At 41.6% G+C, this 12583-nt stretch overlaps 1 protein-coding gene across 1 annotated transcript; it reads left to right on the forward strand.

Moving 5' to 3' along the window:
* Nucleotides 1–345: 345 nt before the first annotated feature.
* On the forward strand, nt 346–2143 carry LOC124651504 (L-ascorbate oxidase-like). The gene is made up of 2 exons (XM_047190586.1): nt 346–708; nt 797–2143. The coding sequence occupies exons 1-2, from the start codon at nt 346–348 to the stop codon at nt 2141–2143; spliced, it is 1710 nt and encodes a 569-aa protein (XP_047046542.1).
* Nucleotides 2144–12583: the final 10440 nt, after the last annotated feature.

A 12583-nucleotide genomic window follows, 5' to 3' on the forward strand; every position in this document is an offset into this window, starting at 1 on the left:
GTGCATGATACAGTACTACAATAATCGTCGTAGCTAGTTCGCTTTTTAAAAAAATCACTAACAAGTGAGCATGCGAGTACTCCAGGAACGGTTCAATTTAATCATTACCTACTAGCCGTACGTGGTTGATCAGTATGCAAATCCCCAGGCGGCCGGTAACAGCTATATATATGACGCATTTGCTCCAGCAACGAACACACGCCAACAATTAGCTCCAACACCACAGAGACACAAGCCAAACACTAATACGGCCCAGCAGTTAATTAGCTTCTTCTTGCTTGAATCCACAGCCTGCGCCAGTGCAATTAAGCGGCTGTCTGGTGCGACGCACGTCGGCCGGTAAAAATGCTGCCGCCGGCGCCGAGGCCACTGCTTGTTGCCGCGGCCGTGCTCTGGTTTTGCCTCGCGGTGACGAATGCCAAGGTACACCACTACGACTGGGACATCTCATACCAGCACAAGTCCCCCGACTGCTTTGAGAAGCTCGCCGTCACCGTCAATGGCGAGGCCCCCGGCCCGACCATCCGCGCCACGCAGGGCGACACCATCGTCGTCACCGTGAATAACAAGCTCGAGACCGAGAACACCGCCATCCACTGGCATGGCATTCGTCAGATTGACACGCCCTGGGCTGACGGCGTCGCCGGCGTGACGCAGTGCCCCATCCTACCTGGCGAGACTTTCACCTACAAATTCGTCGTCGACAGGGTAAGAAATTGAACTACATTGCAAGCTCCTCGTTTTGTTTGTCAATGAATATGCACGATCACTGAACAAAGTGTTTGCGCGATTTCAGGCGGGCACGTATCTGTACCATGCGCACTACGGCATGCAGCGAGTGGCGGGGCTCAACGGCATGATCGTCGTGACCGTGCCGGATGGCGTCAGGGAGCCCTTCACGTACGACGAGGAGCACACTATCCTCCTCCAAGACTGGTGGCACAAGAGCGTCTACGACCAGGCCACGGGCCTCTCCGCCAAACCCTTTGTCTTCGTCGGTGAGCCCCAGTCTCTACTCATCAATGGCCGAGGAATGTTCAACTGCTCGAACCTTGCTACCCCCACCGGATCGTGCAACAACTCCCGCCCGGACTGCACATTGCCTGCTCTATTCTCCATCGTGCCGGGGAAGACATACCTCCTCCGCCTCGGCAGCCTCACGTCGCTCTCGTCACTCAGCTTCGAGATTGAAGGCCACTCTATGACGGTGGTGGAGGCCGATGGGCACTACGTCCGGCCGTTCGTGGTGAGGAACCTCTTCATCTACTCTGGCGAGACATACTCCGTGTTGTTCAAGGCCGACCAAGACCCGAGGCGGAACTACTGGGCCACGTCCCACATTGTCGGCCGCAACGCCACCATGACACCAAGCGGCAAGGCCGTCGTGAGCTATGCCGGCAACGACCCGCGGAAGACACCGCCCACTGTGCCAACGAACGGCCCAGCATGGGACAACACGGCCATCAGGGTGGAGCAGAGCAAGTCCATCCTCGCACATCCGGGCTACGTCGTCCCGGTGCCAGTGAGAGCTGACCGCACGCTGCTTCTGCTCAACACACAGAACAACATCGACGGCCACATCAAGTGGACAATCAACGGTGTGTCCCTCCACTTTCCGGCCACGCCCTACCTCGTGTCTATGAAGCACGGCCTCACCGATGCATATGATCAGCGCCCACCTCTAGACACCTACGACCACAGGGGCCATGACATCTCCGCTCCGGCGCCAACAAACGGGACTATTGGCAGCCCGGTGTACCGACTGGCATTTGACTCCGTGGTGGACGTGGTGCTGCAGAACTCCAACATGCTCAACAACAAGAGTGAGACGCACCCGTGGCACCTCCATGGACACGACTTCTGGGTGCTTGGACACGGGGATGGCAAGTTCAACCCGACAGCGGATGCATGGAGGCTACTGAATGTGAAAGACCCAATCATGAAGAACACGGTGCCGCTACACCCAGACGGCTGGACGGCGATAAGGTTCCACGCGAACAACCCGGGGGTGTGGCTCTTCCACTGCCACGTCGAGGCACATGTGTTCATGGGTATGGGAGTTGTGTTCGAGGAGGGCGTGGAGAGTGTTGGACGCCTACCGTCGTCCATCATGGGGTGTGGACATTCCAAGGGACTGCATTGATCACATCAGCTGCAACACATCATTTTATTTATTTTTTATTTGTGGAATTGTACAACTACTATTTGTATATTTTCCGTTCATCTGTTCACATATATTTAGAAGGTATATAGTACATTTATATATTTGTTTTGAAACTTCACATATATTTATCAATTTAGAAAGAAGTGTGTTATCCGGTTAATTAGGAAAAGTGACCGAAGCAAAATTTACAAATGTCCACAACTAGCCAAGGTAGATATTGGAAACACTTGATGGACATGATAGCGAACACTATATATATAATCTATAATATCTAAATAGAAGCAACCCACTATGTGAATTCTCTTAACATGCAAGCTATCCACATCATCAAGTGGGCCTATGTTTTTTTATCTTTTTCTTTTACCGATATGTGTCTCTTCATTTTTCTCTATAACTACTGCTACGTTTCTCCTGCCCCATGCTGCATAATTTTCTCACAATCCATCTGGGCACGAACACTTCAATAGAGTCCCTTCTATTCCTACATTCTTCCACTCCCTTTGCTATAACTTCCCATACATGCTCAATAAATCGTGATAGCCTGCAACCTCCTCCACTTCGTATTCCAATTTCCACCGCATATATAGCCAGCCCCAATCCAATGTTCATCCTGGCTACCATTTGTTTGCTACTATCACCTTGGGAACATGGCTCCAAGACGAACGTACACCATTGTGATGGAGCCCTAAATCTTCTAGGTACTACCTTCCTGAAAAGCTCAACTTTTTTTTGGATTTCTTCCCTTTCAGTTTTACCACACGACCTCTGGACTTTATATTTCTCCTTTTTGCATCGTTCAGGTGGATGTCAAGAATGAATTTAACATAAAGGATAATCAAGAAAAAGCTACTTCTCATTTGTTCATTTGGCATGTCTACCAAAATTTTCCTTTTACTCCAGTTCAGATCATTAGACCGTGAGCGCAAGTTCTCAATATGACAGATATGCTCCCGCTGGTGCATAGGATAGCAGCGACTATCGGCCGGGGCCGCGTGCTGCTAACAACCACTAGAGCCTATGAAGCTCTGCTCCCGTGTTCTCACCCCCAGCGTGTATGAGATTTTCTCTCCAGTTCTCCTAGGCGTTAGTCATATGGGAGAGCTCTTCGTGTTTCTGGTTGCAGGATCACTGCCAAAGTAGGTGAGTTTCAGCATAAAGCTTACGCATTTTTTTGATGAATTTGTATATAACCATGCTTCTTCGATTGCTTGATCTGTGTCTGCACTACAGCGGATGTCCAGAATAAACAATACAGAAGATTTTTGATACATTAAGCGATTTGTATTGCACAACACTGTGTTCTTATAATTTGGTCCGATGTTACTATGAAGGCTTTTATTAGTTCCATTCTCCCGCTTGGATTTTTCCTACATACGATGTCACTCACTATTTGTATATAAAAGTGATGCCAAATTGGATGAAACACAGGGCAGCACAAAGGATTCTTGATGACATATATTATACTGTTATAGTAAGAGATTACTGTCACAGCATGTTATTTAGAATATTTATGTTCAGTTTTTGATACTAACATTTCCTCCCGCAGCTTGCTGAACTTTATAGTCACTATATGTAATATAATTTTAATTAATAAAGTTTGATTAATAGGATAAATGTACCATGTTTACTGTTGAACCTTGAGTGTGTTCCCCGAGTTATTTATGCCGTTTTTCACAGTTAATGTTTGTTCGACTATGGGAGAGGTAAAAGAACAACCAAAATACAATCTTTTTATGTTGGTGCATTTTTTTACTCTCTAATTAGTGTGCCTTTAAAGCTCTTTTAATTTTATTTTATTTGTAAGCCTCTGTCCCACAGCAACGCGTGGGGTAATTGTCTAGTTATATATATGAAAAGGTTCTTGGTATGGCCACTTGGTTTCAGTCATCCCTTGCAACGCTATAGTCGAGAGATTCTGACTTCACTGCAGGGAGAACATCGATGAAGAACTCTTCACCATGGATGCAAAAGGCCACAAACCAGGTACACAAATCAAAGCACACACTAGCGAGAAACAACTCTGATTTTGGCTACGAGCTCTGAAGAAGAAATTTGGAAGTTTGTGTCGGTCCGGTACACCATCAGCTTGTGGCGTCAATCGACACACAATGCTCACCACCTACACAACTCCTCCTCAACTCTGAATCCATCGCGGAAGAACGATAAAGATAACCTAAATGGGAGGACATGCCGGAGAGGTGACTTCTAGGCTTTTGCAGCGGACAAAACATCGCACACCACCATAACTATTAGTGTTGGAAGCATGGTTTAAAATATCGCGTTATTTCTTCGTTAATAACGCACTCTGGCATATTTTGACAGTTCACGCTCAATTTTAGAAATTTTGCTTGCTATGATGTTTTCTTTTTGAACCAAGACACCGTAGGAGAGGCTCCTACTGTGATTTTTCATTCATTATCACAAATATTTACATAGATGGTGTAAACACCCTTTACATAGAACAAGATAAATAAACTTAAATTGAGTCTATGAAACTAAAAATGTGATTTACCAGGTTTTGAGGAACCCTGAACCTAAGTAGTAATAAGTCAGAGCGAACTCTTTCTCTCCACAAAGCTCTAGTTGGTCTAATATCCCTAAAAATAAGATTGCTATGATGTTATTTGTGAAATAGCATGTTATACCGCGCTAAAACATCATAGCGTTAGCTCGCTACTCTTTGCAGCCAATTGGTACAAGGGTTTAAGTTTTCCTCGTTAAGAAAAGAAGACTTTTTTATTTATTGTGGTGATGACCGTCAACCTGTTGATTCCTCTTCTGAATTGGAACATAATATCGGTAATACTGATAATTCTTAATAAATTATTTATACTATATCGCCGTTGCCTTGTGAAATATATATGTTAGGATTCTACAAAAATTGGAGAACTATTTTTGTATGTGATTATATATGTATGAATCTATCATTTTTTGACTGAATTTATTTTTAGACTATATTTGGTGGTTTTGTCAAAACGCTATTTAACATATAACACACTAGTAGGGCGATATAGTGTGCATAGCATTCGGAGAATGTCGTCACTATTTCTTTTAGCGCGCTATTTTAAACCTTGGTTGGAAGTAAAACTGAGAACAAATGAACGAATCAAACTTGTGCTTTCATTGATCAGAAACTTGGGTATTTATACAATGATTTGGGGCGCCTCTATGAGTCACCGACATACTGAGAAGGCACGTGTCCATACGGGTGAAAAGAGACACATGTACGTATACATGCCTTCCTACAATGTTTGGACAAGAAAACCTATTTCTGACACCCCCTGTACAATGCCATCTCTTGTATAAATGCATCATTGATCTTGAAAATTCCCAAGTGTGCAATTCTGAATAACTCCTCCAAAAGCCTTGTGGAAAAAATATGAGGAGAGTTGTGTGTATAATATGTTGCTAAAAATTCTTTAAACCCCGATTGAAAATAAGAATAAAATGATGCAACATATAATTTTATGTCTCTTTGGTAACTCATATGAGAAAACCATAGAAAGGATAAACCCATATGCAAGTTTAGAGACAGTAAATATGTCTTGTATATTTTCATCAAAAGCTCTGGTGGGGAAAATTGAAAGGATGACAATATTTTAAGTTGATAATTTTTATCCCAAAACCCTATGGGAAAAATATGAGGAGAATGGTAATTTATATGTCGTTTACATCCTTCAAACCCAGTGAGAAAATAAGGAGAAGATGATATAAAATTTTAGTGTGTATTGTCTCTGTTAACTCAATATGAAGTGAATCCATAGAGTTTAGAGCACAATATATATGTCATCAATATTTTTCTAAAAAAAATCCCAATGGGAAAAGGGATAGTATGACATATGATCTTATGTTGATATTACCTCATTAAAAATCTTGATGAGAATATATAAAGTAATGAAACCCACTAAGGAAAACAGAGTGTAATATAATGCTTTAAACAGGAGAAGTTCGGGAAGATACTTCCCTTGATTCTTGCAAATCTCGGAGTCGTCACATACCAAGTCCGTTAATATATTTTTGGAATGTTGAAGTTGGTAGAAACTTCGTGGATAGATCACATGATTTGAATTTCAAAATATTTATTTTCCCACTCTTTTGGCTGTCATGGGGTAAAACAACTTAGGGGCAATATTCCTAGTGATATTGGTCATGATGTATCATGTTTGCATATGCGCAACACAAGCTGCATTATCTTCATGGTAGGTGATTCGATAGAGCCAATTCCACATTATTATTGTATGTGGTTTATTATCTTGTTTAGCCACACACATTCGCGTGATGCCTCATATAATGTGATTATTTCATAATGATAAGTAGACCGTTTCAAGCAGAGTTTGTTTTGAAGACTTTCATGATATTGCAATTCAACCACATATGAACACAAATCAGGTTTGCGATCTAGCATTACGGGATCTGATAAATAGCCAACATCTGTGTATCCAATCATACGTGTCCAGATTTTTCTAGAACCAAAAGAATAGGCTAATGACCTTTGTCCTTGGAGATATCGAACGACATTCTTGACTCCCAATGATGACGTTTGGTGGGAGTTGTGTTGTATCTAGCACGTAGATTCACTACAAATGTGAGGTTAGGTCTATTTGCAAGATACATGAGCAATCCAATAACACTAAGATATGGACACTCGGGCTGAATATCTTTTCTCCATCATCTTTTGGCCCGAGTGAATCTTTCTCTGCTTCTAGGGAACGAACCACCATGAGAGTTAAATGGATAGGATTTTTCATGTTGAATTTTCCAATATTTTAGATATATTTATTTGGTGTACCACTATTCCTGAGGGAAGCTACTCGAGTTGGAGACCAGAGCAAAACTTGGTTTGACCGAAATCCTTCATCTCAAATTCTGTCTTTAGATGATTATGTGCTTCATCAATGTCTTTTGCATTGGCAATGATGCTGAAATCACGGATGTACACTGAAATGATGCAAAATCCTGAAGAGGACTTCTTGATGAAGACATGTGTGAAGTTAGTGCTATTGGAGTAACCCTTACGAAGAAGTAACTCACAAAGTCGGTCGTACCACATCCGTATAGACTGTTTCAAGCCGTATAGAGACTTGCTCAGTTTTACACAAACATGTCGTGTTTTCTAGGACATAAATTGCGTCAGGAATTTTCATGTATATATGTAAATACATGCGATCAAGATATCCATCAACTGTATAGATAGATGATTTTGTACTGACAATGATATTAGATACCGGAAGGTGATACCCCTCATTACTAGAGAATATGTCTTATTATTGAAATCGATGTTGGGCCTCTGCGTGAAACCATGTGCTACGACCTTAACTTGTATCTCACCACCTCATTGTTCACATTCCATTTTTTTTTTGTAGGAAACCCTATTTGAATCCCTCAAGGAACACTTTGGGAGGTGTTGGTATTGCTTCTGTCTACTTTGATTCTCAGATTTTTTTTTTTGTTGTGGCTCTCGGTAGAGCGTGTCGATAACATGTTGGAAATAAAACAAAGAGCAAATGAATGAATCAAACTTGTGATTTCATTGACTAGAAATTTGGGTATTTATATAATGATTTGGGATGCCTCTAAGCGTCACCGACACAGTGAGAAGGCACATGTACGGACACCTGTGTCCGTACAGACGAAGGGACACAACCGTACGGACACATGTGTATGTATGGCGTTTGGGAAGGAAAACCTATTCCTAACGGTTAGAGCGCCAACCACCACTTTCAGACATGTATGACTACCTGGGTACTCGGGGGCAAAGTGGGGATCCTCGGAAACCAAATAAGTCCTAAGAGTTAAAATCTTGTCAAATATTTATACTGGACTTTTTTACTTTGTGATAACTATCTTGCGGGTTCTATATGTGTTGTTTTATTCATTATATTTTTTATATAGTTTCTGGAATACTATTTTTATGTTTAATTTGTAGAGTAACCAATAGAAAATAGCTAACATATATTGATTCATATGTTTCTTATACCATCATAGTACATGTCATTGCATATATAACTTTACTAGTAGTAGAAATGTATTTGTACAAAATCTTGTTATTACTTTATTTTGGTTATTTAAAGTAACTCTCCGTATATAGTGGACTCAACCGCAAAGCTAAGCAAACCAGTATTTATCATATTACGTATTTATATGTATCCTTCTCAGGAGGAACCTTATATATTTGAAAACTTTATATGGTGTTTAAGAGTGCATGAATCTAGCAAATAATCTGGCATGGGTTTCTAGAGCGCAAGAGTACTAGCTATAATTGAAACTAAACTAACTCTTGGCATGGAAAGCTTTATCAGATTCTTTTTTCCAAAGTTAAACCTAACTCATTGAAAATAGTCCTAGATATATATTCTCATGGATAAATGCTCTATATCCAGGTGGGCTTATAAAGTTAATCACATGATCAAGTGATTTTATGGGTTGTCTCATTTCTCTTGACTCTCGATGGTATGAAGCGAAAGGTTGTAGTTTATGCATGAGTATTTAGACTTTTTTCTGATGTAAACATTAGTCTTGTTCTCATGATTTTTTTTTGCATTGTATATCTCTTTAGAAATCTGCTACTTGCCTAAGTTGTGTTCACATTTTGAAGAAACCAACATTTGGCATTTCTCCTGTTTGCTAAAAAAAATCCAAAACCAACACAAACCCTAAAGATTAGTGTATGTACCGAGTTCTAATATCCAAAATCATGTAGTACTGCATAAAAAAAAATATGTATGGCCTTATTATATTTTTCACTTTTATGGCCAGATTGTATGATAATGCCTAGTCATTTCATAATAGGTTGTAACATGTATGGTCTACATCACTGGTTAAACGGAGTATAGTTTGTAGTCCCAAAGATCAAGGAGAGCTTGGAGTTCATGACCTGGAGGTCAAGAATTCAGCTCTACTGGTTAAATGGTTGTTTAAGCTACTTACCGAGGATGGGATTTGGCAAACTATTCTTCGCAGAAAGTATATTGGCTCGAAGACATTATCCCAAGTGGTTTGAAAACCTGGGGATTCACGCTTCTGGGCTGGTCTTATGGCGACAAAAAATATTTTTTTTCACCATGGTACTTTCTCGATCAAGAATGGAGCACAGATACGGTTCTGGGAAGATGCTTGGCTAGACAATGCACCCTTAAGTGAACAGTATCCTGCTTTGTATAGGATTGTTCGTCGCCAAGGTGATACCATTGCCACAGTAATGGCTACCTCACCTCCAAATGTGACGTTCAGACGGGTTTTACTTGGACAAAGGCTTGTGGCATGGAATACCCTAATTCACCGGCTCGGAGATATTCAACTATCGCCTGAACCAGACGAATTTAGATGGAATCTTCATGTAGATGGTACTTTTTCTGTAAAATCATTATACAATGCGATCCTTCTTTCTGATTTACCAGTTGATAACAATAAGAAGATTTGGAAGATGAAGATACCATTAAAAATTAACTTTTTTGGATGGTATCTTCGTCGTGGGGTTATTCTCACCAAAGACAATCTTGTTAAGAGGAATTGGCACGGAAGTACACGATGTGTTTTTTGTCATCAGGATGATACCATTAAACACATATTCTTCCAGTGCCAGTTTGCGAGATCTATATGGTCAGTCATCCAAGTAGCGTCTACCATGTATCCTTCGACTAGTGTCGCCAATGTCTTTGGCAATTGGCTTCATGGTATCGATTCAAGGTTTAAGTTGCTTCTTAGGGTGGGGGCGCTTGCAGTTATCTGGGCGCTTTGGCTATGTAGAAATGACAAGATTTTCTATGATAAAAATTGCTCTTTGTTGCAGGTCATCTACAGATGTACAGGTATTCTCCGTTCGTGGTTACCTCTTCAGCGAGTGGAGAACCGGGACCTATTTACGGAGGTCTGTACACGGTTGGAGGCTACGGCGAGGGATACTTTTTCCCTACATGGGTGGCAACATAGTCTACGGATAGAAGCCCCACCTACACCTTAGGCGTCATACGATTCATCGTTCCGATATGTATCTCGCCTAGTTTTTTATCTTTTTTTTTGACTTGAGACAATAAAACAGCTGTGAGCATCCTGGTTATGCAGAGGCTGGATGTAATTTCTTTTTAAAGTAATAAAGCATCCTTTATTAAAAAAAATCCCTTGTTAATAACGGGCCCTTGAGGGCCTAGTTGTTGGCGCAGATTTGGGTACCCTTGGTCAGACAACGACATGGGTTGTTTTCTCATATACATTCAAATCTCCAAATTAAATGAGCAAACTTGCATCTTGCTTTGCATTCGACCTATAGTAATTATATTGTACCGTGTAACTGAGACTCCATTCCACAGAGTGATCTAGGTTATCGAATCCATGGAGACCAAATTCCCCATTGTTGCGGGATGTCAACAAACATCAAGTTTCTTAGGGCATCTTTGTTGTGTCGTGCCTCGCACCAACACATTTATGACTAATAATAACAAAGAACAAAACCAAGAAAGATTACAATTACAGATTTGTTCCATTTTTCTATATGATGAATGGTTACATCGAGTCATATTTATAGATTGGTTCCATGTTTTTTTATTTATGGGAAATACTTTAAAAGATTTTATAATACATGAATAAATAGTTATGTATACATCATTATATCTTTTCATGTACATCAATATTGCCTTAAGTTGACCAATTGTTTCTTAAATACGCAGTCGTTTTTTGGAATCCTGAGAATATTTCTATTCAAGTACTTAAATGATTATATTAAATGGCATGGGAACAATTCTATTTAGCATATATTTCGAAGATGATACTCCCGACCCGTTCTATGCATATATTCACCATATATTAATGTTTATATTATTAAATAGCTCTTTTGTATTTCTAGTATATAAAAAAATATAATGCGGAGTATGTAAACTTATTTCTCCGAGATATTTTCGAACAACCTGATCTTTATTGACAGCCAAGAACACTGTTAAAAGTATGATGTGGTAAGGTTTGAGAAGCCGAAGATAGCATTAAGCAATGAAGCAAAACGAGCATGATTGTGGGCTTCACGTAGACAAAAAAAAGTGTGTAGATATGCTGCGTCAGTTGCCAGCGTAGTAGCAGCACAAGTGGCCAGCCCAGTAAAATGCTTCATGCAGGACGGGGCCTATTTGCGGCGAAATTGGAGCAGGCCTGTCGATGGGTATCGTCCACGCCGCGCGCAGTCCAGTCCAGACCGTTTCTGCGTCGACGCTTTGGACATAGCAGATGCACGCACGGTTCCCTAAATAAAAAGCAGATGCACGCACGGTGGCACGTTTTAGATGGAGGCACGCAGCTATGGATCGTCGTCTCTCTGTGTTGCCCTTCCGCGACAGACGACGAGACGATAAACAACATCTCACCGTGCCGCTCGGTCGCCTAATACACGTAGCACACACAAGGTCTTTCCCGTGTAACAGTAGTATAGCAGGTACGGAGTACGGGAGTAGTAAGTGGCACAGTCACTGGTTGTGCATTGGAGTGGTGCTTGTGTAGTGGGAAGCACATGTGCCGATCACCGAGTTTCCTCTTTTCTTTGTGTCAACTTGTGTTCACCACTGAGCTAAGTAGCTGCTCTGGTATAGGAACGATCCCATTATAATCTCACTTCTGAAACCCCTCTTCGTAGATGCTCCGTTTTGCGCATTGCGAGCGCCGGTGATTGAGGTTCAGTTTCCGCCAAGGGACAGATTGGGGGTTTGGGTGAAAGCTCTGCTTTGACCCTTGTCCATGAAATGATGGCGTCGTCTTTGGGGGTCGTTCTCTTCCTTGGAAGAGGGACCCTCGTTTCCATTGTTGCATCGGGTGCATGTGTCATCGACGAGCTTTGATCTCTATGCAATGATTTGCTATATTATGTCCACCACGCCCTGATGGTTCACCTTGTTGTATGGATGTTCATGTTGGTGGTGAGGTTTCGCCTGATGGAGGTCCTTGACGACTTTTATGGGTATCGTCGTGTTGTCCTCAACCTTGTTCATTAGGTGATGATTGTGGAGCTCGAGGCCAAGAGGAGGCACACTGGTCGCGTCTGTAGAACATGCCCCGTGGGTGGCGGCGGCCTTCGGTGTCATAACGTGCCTCATCCGTGTGATACCGTTCGATGACATATATAGTTCCTCTAAAAGCAACATAGATCCACAAACGTACTTAGAACATATAGAAGATCGGAGAAGTGATGCTTCATAATCGAGTGATTCAACCAAGATGAATATCACTTCAAAAAACACGTTATAATAATACATAGACATCGTCTAACCCCAAGGTTTATCTCTATCAGAGTGGGGATAATCACCCCACTAGACACACAACGATGCACATAGTGGTGTCAAACAAAATTTCCGTAACAGTAAAAGCAACATGATAAAATAGGCCCGCCTGCAGCTTCACTAGACATCCATTTTGTTGTGGGTGGCGAACATTCTCACATATTTA

This window comes from Lolium rigidum, chromosome 5, assembly GCF_022539505.1.
Source record: "Lolium rigidum isolate FL_2022 chromosome 5, APGP_CSIRO_Lrig_0.1, whole genome shotgun sequence".
NCBI lineage: Eukaryota > Viridiplantae > Streptophyta > Magnoliopsida > Poales > Poaceae > Lolium > Lolium rigidum.